At 46.7% G+C, this 27,536-nt stretch overlaps 1 protein-coding gene across 1 annotated transcript; it reads right to left on the bottom strand.

Moving 5' to 3' along the window:
- Positions 1-12,535: 12,535 nt before the first annotated feature.
- SPMIP11 (sperm microtubule inner protein 11) lies at positions 12,536-24,690 on the bottom strand. Its single transcript, XM_083169051.1, has 4 exons — positions 24,550-24,690; positions 24,184-24,291; positions 21,579-21,723; positions 12,536-12,703 (listed from the first exon to the last, which is right to left on the bottom strand). The coding sequence occupies exons 1-4, from the start codon at positions 24,644-24,646 to the stop codon at positions 12,655-12,657; spliced, it is 399 nt and encodes a 132-aa protein (XP_083025177.1). The 5' UTR covers positions 24,647-24,690; the 3' UTR covers positions 12,536-12,654.
- Between the last annotated feature and the right edge of the window lie 2,846 nt (positions 24,691-27,536).

The raw sequence follows: 27,536 nt of genomic DNA, 5'->3' as shown, positions 1-27,536 counted from the left end.
TTTGGCCATTTTGCACAGCCAACGTGATATGTCTGTGAACAAAATCGGACACAGACATATCGTTGATACACATTGACCGATGGTCCATTGATATATCAGCCAAATGAACGCCCAATATATTGCAGTAATGTATGCGGGCCTTTAGAGAATACTAGTGACAAAAGCCCTGGCTCGTCTGGGAAACACTGTAGAAACTGGATGCCAATGTAAACAGGCTATGTAAATAAAATGAAAACATATATCAAAGCCAGGAAACATTATTTAATACGTAAGTAAAATTGAGTGAAACTTAAATGACGACAGTACAGCTGAGTTTGTGTAGAAATACGTCAGTAGAGAACCTTTTCAATTACACCTTTGTGTTTTTGGTGACAAACACAATGCATTGTATCAGTTTATTTATAAACTCTGATTATTATTACACATGTACAACAGCTGGTGTAATTAGATTACTCAACATCATTCTAGTCAACAACAGTGACCTTATTATGAAAGCTGCAATTTGTGTGCTTCTAGTGTATTGCAATATAGATTTTGTTTCTTACAGCAGATGAAAGCCCTTTCTTCTACTTATTTATAACTGAGGTTGCAGTTTAGCTGTTTGTAGCACTATTAATGCAGTTATAGTGTATTTTTTTTATGGACTTGATTTGACGAGGTCTGATTGAGAATTGCATGCTATGGTTATATTTTTGCAGATGAGTGTCAACCTGCTCATGCATCTAAAGGTGCCCATACAAGGTACACTTATCCAATTTGGGATGATTTTGCCTGATTCCGACGGATCTGACCGAGAAATCAGCCCAAAATGGATGTGACATCCCCTCCGACCGATGCGCGGTCCCGTGCGCACCGGATCGGAGTGGGGAGGTCGGACGGGCTGCACATTACACCCATCAGTGGCACATGGCGGGTGCTTTTTAGGGTATCCGGACAGATCATAGATTGACTCTAGGTCAACAGTCATAAGGTCAACAATCAAAAGGTCAAGACGGTCCAAAGCTCGACAGTCAAAAGGTCAATAGGGTCCAAAGGTCGACAGGGTTTAAAAGTCGACAGACAATAGGTGGACAGGGTCAATAGGTCAACAGCCAAAAGGTTGACATGGTCAAAAGGTGGACATGCATTTTTTTTTTTACTAAATTTTAAACCGACATGTGCCAACAGGCAAGATTTAATGCTCTACCATCCACTATGGCTGGGAGGGGGAATATAATAGTGTGCCGAGCTCGGTACACTTACACAGTGTCCATGTTGACCTATGTCAACATAGACACACTAGAAAACATGAAAACTTATGTCGACCTTTACAATGTTGACATTTTGGCCATGTCGGCCTTTCCAATGTCGACCTTTGAACCCTGTCAAGCTTTTCAATGTCGACCATTGGACCCTGTCGACCTTGTGACTGTTGACCATATGATTGTAGACCTAGACACTGCATTAGCATACATCGCTGAATAAGACCGTAAGACCGCCCAACATTTTAATTTCGGAGATTGGGACACTGTGTGAGCGGCTGGCCTTGCCCCCAGCCCCTCTATTTTACTGTATATATGCTGTGCTTATGTGCACAGCATATATTCCCAGAAGCATGCGGGTGGGACTCTCAACTGCCCTCCACCGCGGGACACTGTTGGCCCCGGGTGGGACGCAAGACAGTCCCAATAAAGGTGGACTGTCCTGCAAAAATCGGGACAGTTCGGAGGTATGCCTACATTCTTTGAAAGGAATGAATTGGTTTGTGACCTCACCTTAGACGGTGAAGCAATACAGTATGTCCCCCCATCCCACAGATTCACAATATAATGTAACATTTTTAATAATGGAACAACAAGCAGTGGAGGAAATACGGCCACATTACACTACCATGACCTTAAAGAGGGCCACAAAATGGTGCCCAACAACAACAAATACAAGACACACGCATGCCATGTCAATCCAGCTATTCATGTGACCTCCTGTCTGCCTGTCAAACCATAAATGATGGTGTAATAACCCATTAGGAGGGCTAGAAAGCTTCAGAAATGATGCACAGCCAGATCCTTGACATCAGCCAGGACCATAACCATACACTACCACCTTTACCTAAGGACAACCAATAAGCCACTGGTCTCTGCCCTGCGAATGGATGTTACATAGAAACATAGAATTCGACGGCAGATAAGAACCACTTGGCCCATCTAGTCTGCCCCTTTTTTTAAACATGTTACCTCAAACCATATTTGATCCTTATTTTTATGTAAGGATATCAATATGCTTATCCCAAGCATGTTTAAATTGTACTACTGTATTTGCCTCTACCACCTCTGTTGGGAGGCTATTCCACTTATCTACTACTCTTTCTGTGAAGTAATTCTTCCTCACGTTTCCCCTGAATCTTCCTCCCTCTAGTTTCAGTGCATGTCCTCGTGTTCTGTTGCTCCTCTTCCTGTGAAGAATGTCTCCCACCTGTACCTTGTTAAAACCCTTGATATATTGAAAGTTTCTATCATGTCCCCCCTTTCCCTTCTCTGCTCTAAAGTATACATATTAAGATCTTTTATACCCCTTTTAGACCAAAACGCCGGGTCGCACCCGGCTTTTTGGACCCTGGTTGAAGCCGGGTGCGACCCGGCGTTTAGGGGCATTTACACCGGACGGGCTTAAACGCCCGCACCCCCCTCCCGCCCCCTCCCGGCGCTTGAAGATGACAGCGCGATGTCATCTTCAAGCGCCGATCGACGCTGCCGTACCCTGAACGCTGCTGGGGGCAGCCCAGCACTAAGGTAAGCTGCTAGGCTGCCCCCAGTCCCCGCGCGCACCCCCCACCATTGGACAGGATGTGAATGGATGCCGCACACAGGCATCCGTTCACCTCCCTCCCCCGCCGCCGCTGCTGTCTGCAGAGTATAGCAGACAGCAGCGCCGGCTGTCAAGTGTCAGACTGACAATCCGTCCAACCTGCGGATGCTGCGGTCCGCAGGTTGGACGTTCCCCATTCATGTAAATGGGAGCCGGGTCATCCGACCCGGCGTTCCCATTTACACCGCCCTCTACCCAGGTCCTAGCCGAGTTCTACCCAGGTCAGGACCTGGGTAGAAGTCCCGTGTAAAGGGACACGGCGTTAGGGATTTACACCGCCGAAGATCCGGGTCTGACCCGCCGCTGACCCGGATTTTTCGGCGGTGTAAAAGGGGTATTAGTCTTTCCTGGTACGTTTTGTGATGTAGACCATGCACCATTTTAGTTACTCTTCTTTGTACAGTCTCTAATGTATTTATATCCTTCTGGAGATATGGCCTCCAGAACTGAACACAAGACTCTAGGTGAGGGTCGTACCAATGACCTATACAGTGGCATTGGGGCAGATGTATTAAGCCTTAACAAGAGATAAATACAAGGGTGATAAGGAGAGATAAATGTCCAGCCAATCAGCTCCTTACTGACTTATTTCAAACACAGCCTGTAACATGACAGTTAGCAGGTGATTGGCTGGGCGTTTATCTCTCCTTATAACCCTTGGCTTTATCTCTTGTTAAGGCTTTTTTTTTTTAATTCAGTATTTCTTTATTGAAAAAGATTTTTTTTTTTTTTCCCATTAAAATTTACATACATGACATTTGCAATATATAAAACATAGGATACTTTACAGACATCTTCATAGATATAGTATTCCAGCACATTTTTTACATATATACTTTCTTTCTGAAAATTCATCACAAATTGACACTTTTTATTTAATTTGTATCTAGGCATATCTATTACTTATCTGCTTGCATTTACCCCCCCGACCCCCCCCCCTCCCTCCCTAATCCCTTGGGCTTTTTACAATTTATATTATAGAATAGCGAATTGTTGGCAATGTTAGTCCTTAAATCTACACCGTGTCTGATCCTTTTTTTTTTTTTTTTTTTTTCACAAATTATATTAAAGTGCAATAGTATTTCGATTTCATCCATTTATCCCACTTCTTCAAAAATGTACTCAGCTTATCCTTATTATTAAAGTGCATATGTTTTTCGTGTATAATAGTGTCATTCACCAATTTAATCCATTCTGCTTTTTTCGGGCAATCATTTGCCATCCATTTCCTTGCCATTAAAACCTTGACAAGTGTAATCAAACATTCAATCATATCTCCCTCCATCCCTCTTAAGTGGTTCATTTTTATACCCAAAATACATAGCCAGGGCAGCCGAGAGGAATGCCGGGCCCCGGTAAAATTTTGGGGGCGTGGCCTAAGTGTGTGTTGTGGGAACCTCCCACACTTAGGCTACGCCCCAAAATGTTTAGAGGAGGGTGAAAGAAAACTCTAAAAACTGTAATCTCAGAAGCAGCACACACCTACAGCATGTGCTGTGCTGACTGCAGGCTCAGCATGACCTCTCATGCTGTCAGTGAGACACTCATGCTGAGCCTGCTGTCAGCACAGCACATGCTGTAGAAGTGTGTGCTACTGTTGCTACCCGGGAGGGATGGAGGGGGAAGGGAGGGGTCAGACCAGGGCCCCTGCGGGGCCCCTTCAGCAAGTGTGGGCCCGGGTAATTAGTACCCGCTCCCCCCCTCTCTCGGCTCCCCTGTACATAGCCTACAGTCTATATCCTGTTCCCTACAGCCTATTTCCTTTAATATATCTATTACCTCCTTCCAAAGTTTTTTTATTGCGTTGCATTGCCAAATCATATGAAAAAACGTTCCAGGGCTGTTCTTACATTTAGGGCATATGGCACTCCTGTTCCCGTCATAGAGGTTAATTTGAACTGGAGTGACGTATGCCCGATGAGTAATGAAGTACTGAATTTGTTGAAATTTTATGGACTTGGTAGCTCGATTAAGTGATGATATTGCTTGGGCCCATTCCATATCGGTAAATCTACCCATATCTTGCTCCCATTTAGATCTAATATTTTCTATCTGTGGGACTGGTAAAGCAGTGATAAATATTTTATAGAGCTCGGCTATTTTTACTTTCCTCTCCCTGCTTAATAATTTTTTAATTGGTGAATCCTGAATAATTATTTCCTTGGTTCCTAGGGCTTCTTTTAATCTATTTCTTAATTGTATATGTCGAAAATTATATTCCTGGGGGAGATTATATTCCCTTTGAAGCTGGGCAAAGCTTTTTAAATTACCTTCATGGTATATCTGATCAATATTCTTTATGCCTACTTTTTCCCAGGTTTCCTTGGTCTCGATCATATTGGCCATATTATTTTTATCCTTGTTATTAATTCTACTAACCCATATTGGGCTTTCTGGGTCTATCCATTCGTAGCCCAAGAGTTTATGGACTGCAATCCAGGTCTTAAAGATCAAACACATAATCATGTTTGCTGGTTTCATTTTATCACATACTAATAAAAGCTGTTTTGGATCTATGTTTCCATAGGATTGTAAGACCATATTTTTACTGTGTCCCTCCATTTGGCCATTTATCCACCCCTGGAGTTGGGAAATTTGAGATGCCATATAATATAACCGGAAATTTGGAAGACTTAAACCCCCAAGTTGTTTTGTTTTTGTGAGGGTGGTTAATCCTAATCTGGCCCTTTTTTCCCCCCATATAAATGACGTGGTTATAGTGTCTATTTGTCCGTATATTTTCCCTGGAATATGGCAAGGAGTATTCTGGAGAATATACAATAGTTTCGGTAATACCGTCATTTTCACTAGATTAACTTTCCCTGTTACCGTTAATGGTAGTTTTTGCCATGCCCGAGCTTTTTACCGATACCACTTAATCCCAGGTATCAAATTATTATTGATATATTCCTTGGGGTTATTAGAGATCGTTACTCCCAAGTATTCCACCTGGTCAGTCCATTTAAGCTCCTTATTTATTACTTGGTGAATGGCTAAACCTTTTTTTGGTATTATATTTGATTTTTCCCAATTAATCACTAAACCTGAGTACTGCCCATGTTTTTCAATAGTTTGGAGTAATATTGGTAGCGCCCGAGTGCGATGCCCGGCAAATATCATCATATCATCGGCATATAGAGAGATAATCTCCTTTTTATCTAAACCCTCTGACTCCGGAACTTCCCTCCTATCTATTTCTCTAATTTTACAAGCAAGGGGCTCTAGGGCCAGGTTGAACAGGATCGGGGACAGTGGACACCCCTGACGAGTCCCCCGGCTTAAGCCAAACGGTTCCGTAGTGTAACCGTTCACCACGACCCTAGCCATTGGAGATTGATATAACATTTTGATCCATCCAATGATTTTTGGTCCAAATCCGAATCTGCTCAACACGGCCCATAGGTACTCCCACTCGACGCAGTCAAAAGCTTTGGCTGCGTCGAGTGTGACCACCCGATCCATCTCCGATTGGGGTGCCTCCAGTTGGACATTTGTGAAGAAGCGGCGGATGTTAATTGCCGTGCTTCTCCCCTTTCGGAATCCCACTTGATCCTCGTCTAGGAGCTGATCAACTGCTCCCTCAATTCTTTTCGCTATAATTTTTGCCAATATTTTGGCATCCATATTTATAAGAGAAATTGGCCTATATGATTCTGTCCGTCGTGGGTCCTTTCCTTCCTTGTGTATCACCACAATTAGTGCCTCCCCCATAGAGTTTGGCAAACTACCAGCTTCCAAACATTTCCCAAATGTCTGCAATAATATAGGGGCACACACATCAATATAATTCTTATACAATTCAGCCGGTAGACCATCGCTACCCGCCGCTTTACTCCCTGGCAACGCTTGAATCGCCTCCTTGATTTCATTCAACTGTATATCACCCTCGAGCGCCACCATATCCTCCATTTCTACCTTGGGTATTGGAATATCCTCCAGGTATTGACTTATTTCCTCTGCATTTCTCTTAATACGGGAAGAATATAATTCTTCGTAATATTGGGAAAAAGCCCGGGCAATACCACGTGTATCCTCTATTAGGACCCCCTGTTTATTAATTATGTTACTTATATTATTTTTCTTTTGAGGTAATTCACTGTTGATCAGGTAAGCCATATATCTACCGGCCCTATCTCCATGGAAATATCTATATTTTGAGCTGAACTGGGCTTGTTTTATAGCGTTTTCTTGGCTTTCCCGAACCCAAGCTGATTTGGCTGCCCACCATGTCGATTTATCTATTTCAGACTTACTCTGCCAGTATTTTATTTCTAACTTTTTACTTTCTAGTTCTAGAGTATTATTTTTTTCCCTGGTCAGTTTTTTTATTTGGGCTATTTGTTTGATCAAGGCTCCTCTCATCACCGCTTTTCCCGTATCCCATACTATACTCATTTCGGCAGAATCCATATTTCTCTGAAAGTACTCTAACCATTCTGTACCAAGATCAACATCCGGGCCCATTTGCAGCAGCCAATTAGGGTGGCATTTCCAGAGTCTATTCCCTACTTCTACGTTATCCGCTAATTGCAGCATGACTGGTGAGTGATCTGAAATCCCACGTGGGAGGTAGTTGATTTTTTCCACCCGCCCTAGTGTATTATTATCTGCAAAGGCAATGTCGATCCGGGATAGTGCCTCGTGGGATTGTGAATAGCATGAATATGCAATCTCGTCCCCATGCTTCTCTCGCCATATGTCCAACCAGCCTATATTTTCCATAAAATTATGCAACCCTTTATTATTTCCCTTTCCAGATCTCGAATTTTTTGACCAGCGATCAATTGTGGGATTCATAACATTGTTTAGATCTCCTACACAAAGCAATTCTTTATTTATAGATTTGGAGGCAAATGCAACCGCTTTTATCAATATTTCATATTGAAACGGAGGGGGGATATAGATTGCCAAAATACATATTGACTTATGCTTTATATTTCCCTGCAGGAACACATACCTTCCATATGCGTCAATATCTTGCCTGACGCAATGGAAGGGTGTGTTCCTGTGGAACAATACTGAAACCCCTCGTGAATCATTTGTGAAACATGAGTGATAGGACTGTCCAATCCATGTCCTTTTTAACATTCCAACTCTTTGGTGTGTGAGATGTGTTTCTGCTAAACAAATAATTTGTGCACTATATTTCTTAACCTGATTCATAACAATAGATCTTTTCAGTTTATCATTTAAACCCCGCGTGTTCCAATATATCAATTTAACCATAACTAACTTTAAGTATTTTCTCTGAAACTCTTAAATATTGTGTTCTATTCAAAAAATTCATACCGGTGTATCCAATACCTCTATTCGTTATTTTCCGTAAATTGCCCATCTTCTTCCCCCCCTCCCTGTATGCCATCACCCCAATAGCACACTTAAATCCCCCTATCCCTCCCCCACCAGCCCCCCGCCCCCCAGCACTCTCCCCTTCCCCCTTCCCCCCCCCCCCTCCCCGAACCCTCCCAGATGGGGCGTATTTACCCCCATAACCTCATTGATGACTAGCTGGTTCCCATGAAGCGGCTTTCTGCTTAATTTTTGTTTACATTGACTGATATAGCATGTGGACATCATTAGCCGCCAATTTTCTTTTGGTAGACCACCTAGTATCTCATATTTATCTAGTTACGAAGACCTTTCCCTATCTTATATTATTTCTGATTTTTTTTTTTTTTTTTTTTTTTTTTTTTAATGGTTTTTTTTTTTTCTTTTTTTTTTTTTCCCCTTTTTCCCCCAGTCCCCCCCCTATACCTAGGTCACGTAGCTGATATATACATTCCCGGACCCCCAGACTTATAAAGACCAAGTCCTCATAATAAAAAACAGTGTCCCCCTAATTTCAAGCTGATATACTATTTCCTCCGGCCATCCAGCCAACTTGACACTTCTTCTGGGGTAATGAAGAATTTACTTATACCGTCCACAATGACTCGCATCTTTGCCGGGTACTACATGGCATACTGTAATTCTTGCTCACGGAGCCTTTTTTTAACATTTATGAATTTTTGCCTCTCCTTCTGAACCTCCTTTGCAAAGTCAGGAAAGAACATGATGTTGGACCCATGGATCTCTATTGGGTTTTTTCCCCGGGCAAGCCGTAGAATAGCATCCCTATCGCGTAAGTTAAGAATCTTTGCAATCATGGCCCTGGGAGGAGCACCTGGGGGACCTGGTCGTAAGGGGATTCTATGGGCCCGTTCAACACAGAACACATTGGAGAAGGCCTCTTTTCCAAATTGAGTAGTTAACCAATTCTCTAACCATTTTTGCGGGTCTACACCTTCAGTTTTCTCGGGGATCCCGACAATTCTTATATTGTTTCTACGAGCCCGACCTTCAACTTCTGTCAGCTGGCTCTGTAGACCTTTTATTATATGCATGTTATTGTTGAATTGTGTCTCCATCTTAATTTGTCTGTCCTCTATTGTTGAGATCCTCTTTTCGGTCTCCTCCACCCTGAGTTGAATCTTTTGTAGATCCTGTCTAATCAGGCCAATCTCTGCCTGTGTTTGGGAGATTTTTTCCCCAATTCTGGTCTCACTTCCCGTTATTGCCTCTAATAACTGTTGTAAGGTAGGTTCTCCAGATGTTTCTACCTGATTACCCATAGCCGAGGTGTTTGGGGATAAAGATTCCCGCGTCTCCTTGTTTCTAGTTTGAGCACTCGTTCCGCTGGCAAAGCGTGCCAGCTTTGCAGCTGCTGTCGTCTGCGTTGTTTTCCCCATATTTTAATTTGGCAGGTGATTGATTAATTAGGTGAAAACACTTTTGTGAAGCTGCTAGAGAATCGATTATGCAGCTTATAGTGCACACGCCACACCTGTAAACGTGGGAATTTACTAACGGCACTCTATCCAGGTATCCCCCCCCCTCCTGGGGTACAATCACCAATATCTCCAGGTCTTAGCCTACCACTCCTCTCTGCACTGGGGCTATACTAAATTCACTCCGGGCTGAGAGTGAGCGTTTTCCGCACAGTTCCACGTTCAGAGTGAGAGAAAAAAGAGGGTTTCAGCACAGAGCTAGTCTATTGGGTACAGTTCCTTTCATGCTGCCATTTTATATATTATTGTGAAGGCAAAAATAGTGCTCCGCTGCGTTTGCAGCTACTCACGTGCCCCCCGGGCTCTTACTGCTGCTGCGTGTTTCTCTTGTGCCCGCTTGTAGCCTCGTGCTTGTCGGCGTCTGGAGCGAGCCCTACGGCAGGTGTATAGCCACAGCGCTAGCCGGTATGGCGTGGCGCAGGCTCCAGCTCCTTCCCTTCCTCGGTTCCCAGCCTCCCGTCCTGCTGCCGATTGATGTCTTCACCTGGTATATGGGGGGGTGAAGGGACTTAGGGTATCAGGTCACCGTTCCCGCTTGTAGTCGTTCTTGGCTTGCTGCATGCTGCGTCCGCTGTTCCTCGCTCGGCTTGATTTAAGAGAAGGTGCATCTATTGTGAAGTGCCGGGTGATCGCACTATCTCAGCTGGGCTCAAATAATAGCGCCGTCGCAGCATTCAGCAGTCTCGGCTGGTCTCAGGCAGTAGAGCCGTTACAGCATTCAGCGATAGTCACGGCCTCCATCTCACACGCTCCCCGCCGCCTCTTGCTCACCAGCGTGTTACGTCATCACGTCTGAGGTCACGCCCCCCGCAGGAGATAGTTCCCTTGTTAAGGCTTAATACATCTGCCCCAGCATTACTTCTTTCTTTCTACTGCTGATACTGTACCTCTCCCTATGCAACCAAGCATCTGACTTGCCTTCTTCATTGCTTTGTTACATTGCCTACCTGCTTTTAAGTCCCCTGAAATAGTGACACCTAGATCCCTCTCTTCCTCAGTAGTTTCCATTATAGTGCCATTATAGTGCCACTGTGTAACATCCATTTGCAAGCCCCCTGCGGGCAAGTCGCCCTTGCGAATGGGTGGCACCAGCCCACCATTCGCAAGGCGGGTTTTGGTGGATTCGCAAGGCTGAGAAAATCAACCAGAATAACCCCCAAAGTTTTTTTTACAGTAGATGATATACACAACAATATTGTTATCTTGCATTTTGTTTGCAAATATTGCATAGTGTGTACCCAGCTGAACTGTGATCGAGGCCCAACATGTGTGCCCCAGCCCACAGTTTGATCTATATATATGTCTAGTGTCCATGCGGCTCCGAAAAACTGCCATCTGAGTCAGGGATGTCCCTTACCCAGGCCTGGCGATGGAGCCACAGGTGGAATATATGCAGAGTGCCTCCGGATTAAGTATGCACCCTGCTAGGCTCCAAAGGATTGAGGCTGGGTAGGTCCCTGATCTAGTTCAGACTGCAGTCGTTCTAACGCGTTTCGAGCTCGCTAGCTCTTCCTCAAGCATGCTTAATCCGGAGGCACTCTGCATATATTCCACCTGTGGCTCCATCACCAGGCCTGGGTAAGGGGCATCCCTGACTCTTTATCACTGACTTGACTGGATATTTTTATATCTTGTCCTTTCTGTCTTGTTTGATGTTTTTTTATACAAATAAATAGTTTTTAGGTATTTTCTACCTGCTGCAATCAGAATGTACAACTGTCGTGGTCTGTAGAGACCTACATGTTCTTAGATTCTAGATTTATATTGTTTGGACTTCTTATCTTATTTGCTATTTTCACCCTTATCTGTACTTGAACCTTGCTGTAACAATTGTAAATTTCTCCATTGTGAGACGAATAAAGGAATTCTATCTATCTATCTATCTATCTATCTATCTTTTATTTATGTGAGCACGAGAGCGCCTGTGGTCCTTACATCTTTTTTGCTTCCAAATTTCTCTTTGGTGGAAGGGACACCAAGTAAGGTACCGGGGCGGCTCGACCAAGTGGAGCGCTCAAGGGAAGGTGTCTGAAATCACATATTTACTATTTCACGGGTGGTCAACTGAGGAGAGCAGAATTGGTGATCCTGCAGTATAGAAGTTATTACACTTTTACTGGAGTCATCTTCTTTTCTTGCTGTCAACCATTTGTTCCAATGTGGAAGTGCTGCTCACAGCTGGAGCATGCTATGAGTTATACAACCAGATACATCCAACCATGACTAGCGGAGGTCAGCTACCAGGATTTCTGATTTCTACTTCTTGAAGAGTATGTTCACCTAAAGGTGCCCACACACAGTGCCATGATCGCATGCATTTTGAACTTAAGTAAATCACATCGCGCTGTGTTTATTTGGCCTTGCCATGCAATCCATGTTTATTTGGGCTCCAGTGCATTGCATATCGCAAGTCAAACAAGAATGTGCAGCTAATGTCGACCTATTACTTGTGTCGACCTTTCAACCCTTTGGACCTAAGCCATGTCGAGTGTTTAATGTGTCGAGCAATAGTGGTCAACCTAATGACCGTCAACCTTAATATAATCGATCCTATGAACCATACCCGCTGCAGGTTTGCTACTTTGAGACCAAAGCCGCAACATCGGTGTGGAACATGCACACTGCTGCTCCAACACAGCAAAGAAACCATCAGACAGCTGTGAATCTGTGAATCTGGCCTGGTCTTCTATGACCACATCAATAATGATGTCGCACTGATGAACACGGCTTATATTTTCAAGAATTTTTAAAACTAGCCGTTTCATATATGGTTTCTTTTTTTTTTTTAAATGTATAAAACTAGTCTGCTGTAGATTACATTTTATTTTGTCCCATTATTTTTAAATGTCCAAAACAAAACTAAGTTTCCTTCTTTTTTCAGTTTTCATTAGTTTATTTTTTAAATGCTAATTATGCACAACAGACATTTCTGGTTGGTGATTTAACTAGATGGCACATCAGACTGGAGGAATTGTGGCACAAGTCAGAACAATCGGAATTCTTTGTTAGTTATTGCCATTTTGTCCACAAACCTGAAAGACAATTAAAACAGAGAGTTATACATTTGTATCTTTAAAAGAAATTGATTATTGCAATAGTCTCCTCCTTACTGGCCTTCACCACTACAATCTATCATGAATGCAGCTGCAAGGCTAATCTTCCTCGCCAGATATTCGTCTGCAAAACTACTCTAACAGGGCTTCCATTGGTTACCTGTATTCTATGGTACTCAATACAAAATACTTTTAATTACACACAAGGCCAGAAACCAAACTACACCAACATACATCTCATCTCTTATCACGAAATATCTCCATACTCAACCTCTCTCTCATCCACATGCATTACTAGCTCCCATTCACGATTGCAGGACTTTCTTCAGGCTGCACCCACTTTGTGAAATGCTCCCCCACGCAAAAAAGACTCTCCTGCAGTCTCCAATCCTTCAAGCGTTCCCTGAAAACTCATCTCTTCAGGCAGCTTATCAAATTCCAGAACCAACCACATAGGTTTTTTTCGCCATGATTCACCGAGTAGCAATCGCTATCTTTTTATGGTGAAGTGGAATGTGAACTTTTTCAATAAAGTGTTTTGTTTTTTACATTTGGTGTCCAAAAATCAGGAATTTTATTCTGAGGAGGGGCATGCTATTTTTATTCATGTGCTGTAAGCACATGAATATATATTTAATAAAAAAAAAAAATATTTTATTTTATTTTTTTACACAGACCAGCCAGCAGGGGGCTGGAGCCGAGCCGCTCATTAGATATTCATATATTCACTTCACCCGATCATTACATATGCACGATCGGGTGTAGTGAATACACCCGGTCCCCTGCTGGCACCCCCGGGGGGCAGCCTGTGCTGCCTGGCACCCGGGGAGCCCACCTCCCCCCCACAAACGTTCTGGGGCAGGCAGGGAGACTTCCATCTCCCTGCCTGCCGCCGTCCTCAGGCTTCCTGCGGCATTCGCCGCAGGAGTCAAAATTCGCTGGTCAGGGGCAGAGGGGCAGCAAGCCCCTGACTCGTTGAATACTGGAGCCGGCGAGGCTCCGGAACGCGGCGGGCAGTGGCGAATGTGCAGCGAATCCTAAACAGGATTCGCTGCACATCGCCAAAATGCACATTGAATACCGCCCATAATCTTCATATACCGTCCCTATCCAATCACATCCCCTCTTTATTTTTTATTTTTTTACACTTTCCATCCTCTTGACCCCTGGCATCCCGCACCTCTGGTGAACTTCCCACGAGGTACTCTAAGGAGCCTGTCCCTGCAATTTGCTCATAGTGAAATGAACACCATATGTACCTATGTGGGTTACAGCTGCTGTAGAAACCACAGCAGAAACTGGAGAAATTTGCTGGGGTCCCTTCATGGTACATTGGGATGATACTTGTGGGTATCCCTCTAAAATGGGTGTTTTCTGAGAATATTCCACAAATATTGAATGATAAATAGGCCCTAATTAGTACTGTTTCTCCAGAGAGATATTGAAACAGAGTGTAATGAATCTAGTACATCAAACATATAATCCAAATTGTTATATTTACCACTTTGTGGGTGAGATGGTGGATTGGCACAATTGGAGCAAATTCCCCGAGCTCCCCGAGAGACTCACTTACGAATTTGCACTCGATGTGCCATTTTTACATGCGATAAATCAATATTGCATGTAAAACTCCCTGGGAGCTGCAGCAGTGCCCGGGGGCAGGAGAGCCAGGTAGCAGTGAGCAGCAGGGTGGACAGTGGCAGGTGCAAGGCGCGTTAAGTGGCAGGTGCAGGGTGGCGGAGTGGAAAGCAAAATAAAAATATATATGTCAAAAGACTGGCCGGCCAGCACTCTCAGCCAATCAGTGGCCTCCCATCTGGGTGGCCATTGATTGGCTGAGAAAATTCTCACAGCCAATCAGCTGTCAGACAGTCTTTTGAAAGTGTTTTTTTTATTCTGCTGCTTCCCGCCCCTGCTGCTCAATGCTGCCTGGCACCCGTCACTGAACACCTGTCGCTCACTGCTGCGCGGCACCCACCGATCTCCTCTGCCCAGCACCCGCCGATCAATACTGTCAGCCCCTGCACATAGGTGTGTGCCAACGATGCTTCACGGCTAGCACACACCTATGGATTGGACACAATACATTGTGGGTGCTAAAAAGCCCGCACGATGTGCTGCTGATGGGTACGATGAGATAAATGTTATGTACAGTGTCCAACCCGATACACACAGGACCGTGCATTGGGTCAGATGGGATGTTAAAAACATCCAATTTGAGCCAAATTCTCAGACCGATCCCCCGGGATAAGGTAAAATCGGCCCAAATCTTACTAGTGTATGGGCACCTTTAGAGCTTCACTGCTATGCAGATCCACCTCTGTGCAGGCAGCTGAGATGCATGGCGTATGCAGTGTTGCTTGGGCTCAGCCATCTTCTGGGCTTTACTATGCATTGTCAAAGAAACCCTGTTAGGCCATCTTTCCTATGGCAGCATGAAAATGTAGATAAGTTGCTGATTTATCTGACAGTGATCTCCCAGCCGCACCGCTATACAGACCAACCGGCTGATATGCACCTTAGTCCTGGCTAGCTTCTGGGCTGTGACCAGGAGGTATATGCTGGTCCTGGAGATCCTCTTTGGCCAACTGTCTCTCAGCCGCTTTGGTGTGTCTCTCAGCCGCTTTGGTGTGTCTCTCAGCCGCTTTGGTGTGTCTCTCAGCCGCTTTGGTGTGTCTCTCAGCCGCTTTGGTGTGTGGATCATTTCATCATGGGGTCAATTCTATTGTACTTTACAGCGGCTGAGATTCGCTCAAAAGTGTCTACTGCCCCATAGAGCTCCAAACACTTTTGTGTAAAGTTGGGCTGATTTCAGCCCCAAGAGTTGCGAATTCAGGTGCCCTTGTCGGCATTAAAATGCTTCAGCAATGGCTCCATGTCTTAATGCTGCCACAAAGGGGAACTTGCTCCCAGCAGCAAACATGGAGCCAGGGCCGGTGCAAGGTTCCTCAGCGCCCTAGGCAAACTTTCTGCCTGCTCCCCCCCCCACAAACATACCCACCGATACCTGCGCTCTGGGAAAGGGGGTGCAGCCACCCAAAATGGGATGTGTTCTTAAGCATAATGTACCAAACTGCGGTTTTGGCCAACCCCCTTAAACACATTTAATGCCGTTTACACATTATGCCACACGGAATGAGCTAAAATTCACATTATGTCACACAGTATGAGCCATTATTCACATTATGGCACACGAAATGAACCAAAATTCCCATGTCGCACAGTATGAGCTAAAATTACTATGGAATGAGCCAAAAATCACATTATGCAACACAGTAAGAGCCACAATTCATGGACAGAGAGAATGGCAGCAGGAACATAGGGACAGATAGAGGGACTGCAGGGCCATAGTGACAGGGAGAGGGACGACAGGAACAGAGAGTGACAGCAGCGACATGGAAAATGATGGCAGGGACAGAGAGACTGGCAGCAGGGGCAGTGAGAGGTAGGGCAGAGACAGAGATACAGCAAGAACAGAAAGAGAGACAGAAGGGACAGGAAGAGTGGCAGCGGAAGACACGGGGACAGGAACAATGACAGCGGGAGACACAGAAAGGGAGTGTGACAGCGGGAAATATGGGGACAGGGAGAGTGACACAGTGATCACGGTCAGTGTAAAAATATGTAAATCCTGGGGACACCTCAATTTATAAAGTTGGGGTCCTACTCCGCTGTTTCTGGGTCCCTCTCACATAGTATGTTTTTTAGCTACCCCACACCCAGATTGTCACTACAATGCCCCTTACAGTGACAGAAGATTGGTATGAGAGACAAAGAGAGTGTCGGGAAAGTGAGCGAAAAAGAGAGAGGAGTAAGAAAGAGGTAGAGAGGGTACTCAGGAAAAGAGAGCTTCATGGAAAAAGAGGGAATGAGAGAAATAGGTGAGAGAGAGGGTAACCGATAGAGAAAGGGGGATGAGGAAGAGAGGGAAGGATGCGAGCAAGAGTAAGAGAATTTCAGGGAGAGATAAAAAGATGGGAGAAAACAAGAGTGAGTGTCAGAGTGGGCAGGGGTGTCAGGAAAGGAGAATGAAAAATGTGTGTCAGGGAGAGATAGGGGTAAGACATGAGGGAGAGATTGTCAGAGAGAGGAAAGAGCGGAAGCATAGAGAGGAGAGAGAGGGAAGAACAACTAGGGGCAGAGAGAGGTGAGGGGGCAGGGGAGAGAGGAGGGTAAGGGAAGAAAAAATGGTGACAGCAGATGATGACAGACAGGGGGTGGGGGAGAGGGAAAAGGGTACTGGAAGAGAGCAAAAAAGTGGAGGGACGGGCTGAGGCAATGGGGGGTTGAGAGAGTGTGAGGTAATGTGGTTGAGGCTATGGGGGTGAGAAAGTGTGAGGCAACGGGGGGCAAGAGGGTGTCAAACGACGTGGCTGAGGTGATGGTGGCGAGAGGTTGAGGCGATAGGGAGCTAAAGGGGCTGAGGTGACTGGGGGGGTGAGAAGGGATGATGCGAAGGAGGGGAGAGAGGGATGAGGCGACAGGGGGGGGGGTGAAGAGGCATGAGGCGACAGGGGGAGGCAAGAGGGATGAGGCAATGGGGGGCAAGAGGGACTGAGGTGACAGTAGGGCGAGAGGGCCAGAAGCGATGGAGGGGCCAGAGGTGATGGGAAGCGAGAGGGGCAGAGGCGACAGGGAGTGAAGTTATGAGGTGAGAGGGAGCGAGTAGGGGGTAAGGAGAGGCTCCAGGTGTCATTCTTACCACTGTGATTGGCTCTACTGCGGCTGCTTGGTCCCCGGGCTGCTGCTTCTTCTCTGCTTGTCATAAGGCTGCTTACTGCTCCTCTACAGCTGCAAGGGCGGCCTCTTGCTGCTCTGATAATCCTCAGATGTCAGCTGCTCCTATGACTCTGCCTGTGCGGCCACTTGCTACTTTAATGGACACCAGGCAGCTGATGGCCCCGGGCGGCTGCTTCATGGTCCCTGGTGGCCGGGCACACCCCAGGTGGGACCCCAGCGGATGCAGGGAGAGAGCGGTGCAGTAATGATAGTCAGGCGCACCCCAGGTGGGCGCCCCGGCAGCAAAAGGGACAGTTCCAACGGCGCAGTGATGTAAGCCGTGCCCACCCGGCAGAGGCAGGGTACCTCTCCCCCTGTGGCATCCTGTCTGGTCCGCGTACCTCCCGCACACGCTGCCGCTGTGCCCTTTTAAGATAAAAAAACCCCCCACAGAAACAGCATGCGGTGCTGACGGGCAGCGGACGGGCCACATGATCTTCTTGGGCCCCAATGCACTGTGCCGCCGATAGTTCCACCCCTGGAAACAGCGCGCAGCTGCAGTCAGTGGGCAGCCCTAGAGTAACTGCCCGTGGCTGGTGAACCCAGCGTCAAACAGCTTCACTGGCTTCTCCCCTCCGGTTGTGTTGCAGCTGCCGCTGTGGATCCTGGAGGCGTCAGCAGGGTGCCGGGCAGGCGGGCGGCAGTACTAGAAGCAGTGGCAGGTGTTATGGCCACTACTGTCTAATTCAATTTCCCATCTGACAGAGGACCGCCCTCAGGTCCCTGGCGCCCTGGGCAGCTGCCTAAAGCTGCCTAGTGGAAGCACCGGCCCTGCATGGAGCCCTGAAATAGCAAAACTGCAACTGAATACTTCCATAAACTGGGGCTGCCCAGCCCAGCCCAGGCCGCCCAGCACGAAAATGTTATTTTCAATTTCAATTGTATTTTTCTTCTATTTTCTGTCTTACATTTACAAGTTTCAGATAAAGGTATCTTTGAGGAGAATATTGCATTCAAATGATCTTCACTTGACTGCAAGCATCCTCGCATGAGGCAATAACCCACAAAGTTGTTCTATAATTCATGAATATAGTTCACTGGGAATGAATTATTTATTGTTCTGGGTGGCAGAGCTGAAGAGTGCAGACAGCCATTAATGATTACATATTCTGCTAAGGAGTAGTCAGCTCCACTTTGCTGAAAAAGAAAAATGCCCATTGCTTGCATTTACCCATACCAGCTGCATCTAGCAAATAAAACATTGGTCATCATTTCATCAAAACACTTAAGCTTGCAGCTTGTTGTCATATTACGAATGTTACTGCCTAATAAAAGATCGTATCCCATAGAAGAGACCTGTTGGCATTGGAATATGTTAATTTCACTACCTTACAAGTAACTGGGATGCAGTTCAAATCCCGACCGCCAAAATCCCGGCACTTTGTTCCTCTGTGGGTGTCCACGATGATGTTTTAGGCACCCCACCACTATCCACGCCACCCCAAAGTGTGGCGAGCGGCGGCAGAACGCGTCCTCTGACCTTTTCATACCCCCACTATCCACGTCGACGTGGAGTTAATTTTATATAGTTTGTCGAGCGCAGCGAGCCACCAAGCCCCGCGAGGGGATGCAGATTACTTTACATTTATTCCGCGTCCCCTCGCTGCGCTCGCCACACTATATAAAATCAACTCCACGCCGACGTGGATAGTGGGGGTATGAAAAGGTTGGAGGACGCGTTCCGCCACCGCTCGCCAAGCTTCATGGTGGCGTGGATAGATGGGGGGTGCCTAAAACATCATTGTATGTCATACAATGCTATTATTGTATACCTAATGTCATGGCATTGTACACCCTATAAAATCACATCGCATGCGATTTTGCGGGAGGTGCGATGCGATGCGATCCCCCTGGGGCTAAGAGAAATTACAAAGGAAAATCGCATCGCATGGCCCTTAAAATGGCCCATGCTATGCGATTTCCCAAAGTAACCGTACGTATGCTAATTGGGTGCCCAACTAACATATAAGTACCACATACTGTAAGAAAGTAGCACACAGATATTTCCTGTCAGCAAAGTGTTATTGGCAAAAGTTATGTGCAGCTGACCCCGGAGGCAGTGGCGTAACTAAGTTTTGGGCGCCCCCCCCACCCCGCCAAGCACCCCCAATCCCCCGCCGCCCATGCAAACCCCCCCCCCCCAATCCCCTGCAGCCTTACCTATCGCGCTGGTCCCGGCGGCTCCGTTCTTCTTCTGCTGAGGACCACCACAAAATGGCCGCCCCTATACAGCAGACAGTTTCAAAGAACCGTGTGCTATATGGGGGCGGCCATTTTGTGGTGGTCCTCAGCAGAAGAACGGAGCCGCCGGGACCAGCGAGATAGGTAAGTCTGCGGGGGATTGGGTGTAACTATAGCACCGCAGCCCCCGGCGCCCCCACGTGCACAGCGCCCCCCCCGCGTTGGCGGGGGCTGCGGTGCTATAGTTACGCCGCTGCCCTGAGGTATGAATTACTCAGACCAAAGACGGCAGTGGCATATACATAAAGGGTGCAGGGTGTACAATCCACATCCTGGATGCCAGCAGAGGGTCCCCCCTAGAGAGTACCCCTATGGAGGAGGAAAGAGAGGAAGTAAGAGGTGAGGCAGTGCTCAGTGGAGAAGGGCAGGGGATGGGAGAGCATGTGGGCAGAAATGAGGTCTGAGACGTATCAGGGAGTGGAGCGATTGAAGGCTTTATACATGAGGATGTAATACAGTGTGAGGTTTTATTTCAAGTTCCATTGTAAACTGAATGTTGATACATTTTTTACATTAATAGTAAAATAGTATTTCTCAATGCTATACACTTATAGGGGTATTCAATTAGGTATGATTTTTTACCTAGGCTTAAAATTGCACTTTTCTGTGTTTTTTTTTTTAGGGCAAATGGGAATTCACCATTTTCACTTGTAGGACAAATTTTTCCCTAAGAAAAATTATGCAGTGTCGAAAAACTCCTGGATCGGCAAATTAGCTGCCATTCTACATGTTTTCACCAAATTACCTCAGTTTGACACTTTTGAAAAAATTGGTACTTGTTTAGTTTGGCGGCGGCAGCTCTACGCTACGTTTTCAACGTAGCCGCCGCCGTCAAACTACACTGGGAGCAGGGGGAGCAGGGTGCTGGGTGGCAGAGGGAGCAGGGTGGTGGGTGATTTGTTTTATACTTACCGTCCTCCGGTCTGTGATCCCCGCGGGTGACAGTCACTCCCCGGCGGCAGCTTTCAGTCCCCCTCCTCCAGCAGTCACTCCCCGGTGCCAGCAATGTATGTAATTCAGCATATTGCCCCTGTGGGAGCATCACATGGTTTCCCTGCTCCCCCAGCAGCACTACGCTAATTGCGTACATTGTCCACTGCCAGTGCTGGAGGAGGGCGACTGAACGGTGGCGCAGGGGAGTGACTGCCGGATTAGGGGGACTGAACACTGCCCATCGGTGGACTTGATGGACGCAGTGGCCGGGCCGGAGGAGGGTAAGTATAAAGCACAAAACACACACATTTCCCCCACTATCCACGTCATATCCCCACAATCCACGTCATACCCACAGTATCCACGTCGGCTTGGAGTTGATTTTAACAAGTGTGGTGAGTGCTGCGAGCCACCGAGCCCGAAGCGTGGCGAGCGTAGCGAGCCCCGCGTATCCGCGTCTGCTCGCCACACTTTATAAAATCAACTACACGCCGGCGTGGATACTTGGGGTATGACGTGGATAGTGGGGATATTAACCATTGTGTAGTTTCAGGGCTCCAGAAGCATTTACATAGTTTACGTAGGCAGCATTGTGCTGTATTAGTATTCTCAATACAGTAATACGTAAACTACGTAACTGCCGCCGTGAAACTAAACAAGTACCAAAAATTAAAGTATTTTCGCTGAAAGAAAAGAAGTGTAAAGGCATTGGTTAGAAATGCCTTCAATAGCGGCGAATACGGCTGCAATTGAATAGTCGGGGATCAAATTAGTTCAGTTTTTCCAGCTATGTGGAAAAAGCGGAACTAATTGAATATCCCCCGTCGGGGTATAGTTATTTTGTGCCTCATATCAACTTTTCTAACCACTATACTGTTTGAAAGGATAAATAATCACTCACCTGGTCATGGGACTATTAATCATAGGGTGTCGTATGTTCTGAGTCCAAGGATACACGTTGTCAACTTTCACCTTGGGCTCCTGTGGCAGCCACCAACCATACTGCTGGGCTGCCGTCACAGGAATTCGCTGAGTCTGCTTCGGAGCTAAAACACAACATAAATAATTTAACACATTCACTACAAGGGAAAGCACTGTTTTCTGAGTATAAAATAATACTCGCTGTATGCTATATTTAAACTAGAATTATACCATTTAAATAAAAGGGTTCATTTACGAAGCTTCAGAATTGCTGTCCCATAGTACAAATGTTGTTTCATGATGCATATACATATTTTTGTGCAACTGTATCTTTTTATGCTGTGGATTATTGCATCAATATCATGTCAACTGGCAAGGTTACCACTTTTACCCTTTCAATACTATAGACTGGAATGCCAATGAAACACCACCATTCTGCTTTGAGATACAGTGGCACAGCAGCCAATAAGTGTGATCAAGAGTGTAACTCCCAGAGGCAATGGAGGCTCCAGCCTCTGGGCTCCAAGCCTTAAAGGGGCACGTCTATGTAAAGCAGCACCTCTGTGGTTCACAGCAGGATCCAAGTGTGACCTCTGCTCTTGCAATGGAGCTCTGCAGAGCACCTGTAGTTAATTGGCTCTATACCAGGAGCCCTGATAACATCTGCAGTAGGTGACAGGGTACCACTCAGCCTGTGCTGCAGCAAGCAATGCCGCTGGATGATACGCATAGGTGAATGTTGACACTCACAATATTTTGGGTGGGGCACCAACTTGCGATTGAGATGAATTTGCAAATTTACACTGATTGTGTTGTACTCCAGCAATATACTGTACTTCACATAACAGAAATGAGTGGGAATATAGGGGAAAGACTGAGTTGAGCCATGATTATTCTTTTTATTTTTAATGTGTAAAGCCAAGATTGCCAAGAGCTACATTATAGTCAACATTAACTGCATTACCTTTTCCACTCACAGCTGAGAATAACAATCCATACCTATAAGTGGACAAACTGAAATAATTTTTTCCATGCAGCGAGTGACCTCATAATATAAGTTGTCAGAGGGGAACATGAACAAACAGCCCGACCTTGTACGCATCCATTCTGTGATTTTAGTACACTATTAAGTTTAGACCTGCTCAACATGATTTATTTATGTTGTAAAGCAGGGATGAGGAACCTTCGGCCCTCCAGCTGTCGTTAAACTACACATCCCAGCATGCCCCGCAACAGTTGTAGTATGGCCACATAGCAAAACTGTAACAAGGCATGCCAGGATCTGTAGTTCCACAACAGCCGGAGGTTCCCCATCCCCGTTGTAAAGGGACATACAGACAAGGTGATTTTCACCCCATTTATACGCGATCTGACTAGAGCGCTTATAAATGAAGCATGTGTAATGTATTGCCCTGGGCAACGCCAATACGCTATCCAACATGCCAATATCACCCGCAGAGATAGACAGTGCTTGCACTGTCTATCCTGCTAGATTGCAGGGCTTTGCCTATAAACAATAGGCAAAGCCCCTCTCTGCACAGATTGCTCAGCGCATATTGCGATATCTATCGCTTGTATTCTGTGATGTGTGCCGAGCGGTCCTGCTTATACGTGTGTGTGCGGGGCTTAACTTTGTAAGATCATGTCTCGAGGAAAAAAAAAAACACAAAGTGACAAGTATTGCGTATTTCAGGAGAAAGGAGAGAGAGTTATTTTTTTTGTGCATAATGACAGAGCCATATATTTTATGAGAAAGAAGAAAAAACATGGCCCTGTCCTCAACCATTAATATCCTTAAAACCTCTGATCTATACCCACTTCCAAGCACAATATGCAAGCAGTAGTTCAAGAATGATAATTTCAGTGTGCTTCTCTGTTCATTGTAAACACACTTTAAACAACATACCTTCCACCCAACTCAATAATTATCAATAATCAGTGCAAAATGGAGTAGCTCTGACCCTTCCAAAAATCGTAAAAACGGTCTGCTGTATGGGGGCAGCCAGGGACGCCACTAGAAATGTTGGGGCCCGGGACTGACCCTCAGTCCAGGCCCCCGGCCCCCCAGCGGCACAGCAGTAAACCCCCCCGTGCTCGCATGCACACAATCCGCCTCCCCCTACCCCCCCAATTACCATTACTTACCAGCAGGATACCTCTGTATCCTAGGCTTGGCGCTCTGCAGGCTGCATTGTGTATTGTGTGTGCCTTGCTGGGGGGCCACCGGGTGGGGGAGGCGTTGTGCGGGGGGTGGCGCTGTGCCACTTTGGGCAGCTGGCCGGGGCCCAGGATAGCTGTACTCACGGCACCCCCCTGTCGGCGGCCCTGGGGGCAGCCATTTTCCGAGTGTCACTTTTCATTAGCAGCAGGAGCCGGGAGATACCGGGCGCACGGGGGACGATGCTGGTGTCTGTATACTGACTGCCAGTATACTGACAGCCAGCATCCTGACCATCAGGATGCTGACTGTATCCCGTACGGAAACCCCCAAACCATGAAAATTCTGTGTTTGCCCCTGTTAGCGATCCATGCTGAATTAGGCCCTCTTTTCGGACACTTCCAGACAACATAGTTCAGATACTCACTCCTCAGGTCTTGTTGGCGTCTCACTTTCTCCTGATACTTCCCACAACTGACATACGAAGACAGGGGAACGAGCTCAGGAAGCTTTATGGCATTTTGTACATTTTCCCCTAAAAATCAGGAATAAAATTAGTAATATATTACAGCAAATCCACGATCACATTATTTAAGAAACACACACAAAGCAAAAACACATTTAACAAGAAGGCAATACGGTGGTGGTTTAATGATGTCAGGACTCAATCCCCAGGTCGGCCCGGCGGGGATAATGTATACATAGCACAGGCGGGGATTACACAGTGTATACACAGAAGATCCCTGCGGTGCACTGTGCAGTTGCCCTACTACTGATCCGAGCCGCCTCTCACCCGCTCTGTCAGGGGGATCCCCTGCCGTTTGGGCGGCTCGTAGAGGAGCCTGATAACCGAGTGCTGTGATCCCGAAGAAAGCCATTAGGCAGCGCATGCAGCGTCCGTCGTTACCATGGCGATACAGGGCGGAGGAGCGGAGGCTGGGTTACTTACAGCTACTGTAGGAGAGAGCGCTGCTGCCCCCAGTGGCCCATCTTAAGATGGCGTTATCCATTGTGTACTGTACTATCCTGCTGCAACAATTCAAAGTTTCAAACACCGGCTCCAACACTTAAACCACACCCACCACTAGCCATACCTACCTGACCCTCTACATGCGGGAGAAAATGCTCTGTTTCTGGACTTCCCTGGTAATGTATGATTGCCATCACCTGTGGGGAGCTAGGTAAAGGCGTTTCACTACAGGTGATGGCAATCATACATTACCAGGGAAGTCCAGGAACAGAGCATTTTCTCCCACATGGAGAGGGTCAGGTAGGCAAGTATGCCACTAGCGCTCCTAAATATTGCAAGCGGCAGGTGGGTGAGCAGCACCAACGTGGACTGGGGCAATGGCAGTTACATCCGAAAGAGTCACTAGTTCACTAGCTGTACCTATAGCGATCAATTCTCAATAACCAAACCCTCAAACAGGTTTTTTCCCATCTGAACCAGTGGGTGCCGGACGGGGTCCTGACAGGCATTTACCCGACGTCGGGATCCCGACTGTTAAAATACCGACGCACGGGCCACCGGCTATTCTCCCTTGAAGGGGTCGACGACCCCCATAGAGAGAGAATAGAATAGGTGGCGAGCGTAGCGAGCCACCGTGCCTGCAGCATGGAGAGCGCAGCAAGCCCGCAAGGGGCTTTGTTGCGCTTGCCACGCTGTCTGAGTCTGGGCCTGTCGGGATCCCGACGGGCTAATGACTGTCGGGATCCCGACTGTCGGAACCCTGTACCATACCCGAACCAGTCTAGGGCTTCCCCATACCTGCTAAAATCCAGGCTGGACTTGGTCATTGCTGATGTCAGAGACCCACCCGAAAAATGCCTGGGCATTTGCTACTGCCTGCTCAAACAACAAGGGCAAATGGTCGCCGCCTGCAGGGGCGTAACTATAGCACCGCAGCCTGCACCGCTGCTGTGCTATAGTTACACCCTGCCGCCCCGCCGCCATCCCCCACAGTCTTTACCTGTCTTCAGTACGCGCTGGTCCCGGCTCCTTTCTTCTGCTATGAGGACCACCACAAAATGTCCACCCCCATTTAACAGACAGTTCTCTGAATCTCTGCATCTGTCGCAATGTCCCCTCGGTTTCTGTCTATATGCCCTCTATGCACCTGTCTCCATGCCCATGCCCCCTCTGCCTATCTCCATAGCCCCCTCTTCACCCAACTCCATGCTCCCCACTGCCTTAGTCTGTCTCTACATCCCTGCTGCCTCTCAGTCTGTCTCCACATCCCTGCTGCCTCTCAGTCTGTCTCCATGTCACTGTGCTGTCACTCTCTCTGTTTTTACTAATACCGTGACTCATGTGCCCGTGCAGTCATAGGTCATTGAGCCATAGCCACTCTAATGGAAACCTGATTAGAGGGGCCCCCTAAACATTTTGCTATGGGGCCCACAAAGTTCTAGTTACGCCCCTGGATAGAATTTGTTGGGAACACGGGGTTGAAATCTTGGTAGTTATTTTTGAGAGCAAACATAATGTATATTCTGGTGCATCTCCATCCTGCAGGGACTACCTGCCTCTTCTCCCCTTCATGGTCTCCAAACCTTCCCATGTGGCTCAAGTGGAAAGAAGGCATGCAGAGACGTCAGCTTCCAACAGCATTCAAGTGTCATATTTTTATTTATAATTAGTTATTTATAAAGTGCACGCTCAGCGACCATATCCCTGTGCGTACAGGGTGACTGTCACCGGGAGCGTGCTCCCGCGACCATCACTGCACTGGTCGCAGGAGCATGCTTCTAATGAAAATGGGACACTGAGCAATATATTGCTCCGTGTGTAAGGAGCTTTAGTTTGGCCATCAGTCACCCACAATGGGCATCCCTGCTTTTATGCCATACTAAGCTACTGGCCAATCAAAATTAGTGGGCAGGGCTTTGCAGGGGGTATGGATTGTATGGTCAACCTAAAGATGGTCGACAGTCATTAGGTCAACACCACTAGGTCGACATACTGCAAGGTCGACAGGGGTCTAGTTCGACATGGGACAAGGTCGACAGGTCATTAAGTCAACACAAGCATTAGGTTGACATGGTCTAGGATGACAGCCAAAAGATCGACATGAGGAACAGAGAAACAGTCTCCAAATAGCAGAACTGTCCCACTGTAATCAGGAAAGTTGGGAGGTATGGTGTAATGTGAGTTAAGGAGCCCATACACGGTCCGTTGTGTATGGCACCGTTCTGTACTATGCGATGCGTGCTCCCGTGCTTCACATAGTATGGTACAAAAAGTATGTGCTGCACATACTTTTTGTACTAGGTACACATCGGATCGCAGTGCATGCACACTGCATGCACTAGGGATGCGATCTGATCCGATGTGTACTGTTTAAGCACACAATGGATCCTATTAACGGACCGTGTATGGGGGGCATAAGGGTCACTACTGCAGCGTAATTTTAACTTGGGGTTCCATTGTGTGGCCACAACACTTCCCCAAGAAACCACACATGCTGTTTTCACATGATGTCTCCATTTTTTTTACCACAAGTCACCAAAATCTCCAGTTACGGATTTTGAGTACAAAACATTTTGTTCCTCCTGGATTGGGCATCGCATGTTGGAAGGTATGGTGGAAGTGATAGTATTTTATTTAAATGAGGCCGGTGTGCTAGTGTGTTCTACCAGCACTAATGATTATTGGTATTAGCGCATATGACACCACCACTAGGTGCCGCAGAAACAGTAACAGACTATGGACAAAAAAAATAGGGAACTTGGGTTTCCCACAGGGCCTCGCCCCCTAGCGGCACATGACTTCCGGCGTGC

Source organism: Crinia signifera, chromosome 2 (assembly GCF_055691185.1).
Source record: "Crinia signifera chromosome 2, ASM5569118v1, whole genome shotgun sequence".
Taxonomy (NCBI): Eukaryota; Metazoa; Chordata; class Amphibia; order Anura; family Myobatrachidae; genus Crinia; species Crinia signifera.
The sequence above is the reverse complement of the archived record's forward strand: the minus strand, read 5'-3'. Positions and strand labels throughout refer to the sequence as shown.

Coding starts and splice junctions, on each gene's coding strand:
- SPMIP11 (XM_083169051.1), bottom strand. CDS start 24,646: ATGCGCTGCCTAATGGCTTTCTTCGGGATCACAGCACTCGGTTATCAG. Junction 24,292..24,549: donor GGATCCCCCTGACAGAGCGG/GTGAGAGGCGGC, acceptor CCTGATTTTTAG/GGGAAAATGTACAAAATGCC. Junction 12,704..21,578: donor ATTAATAGTCCCATGACCAG/GTGAGTGATTAT, acceptor ATTGTCTTTCAG/GTTTGTGGACAAAATGGCAA.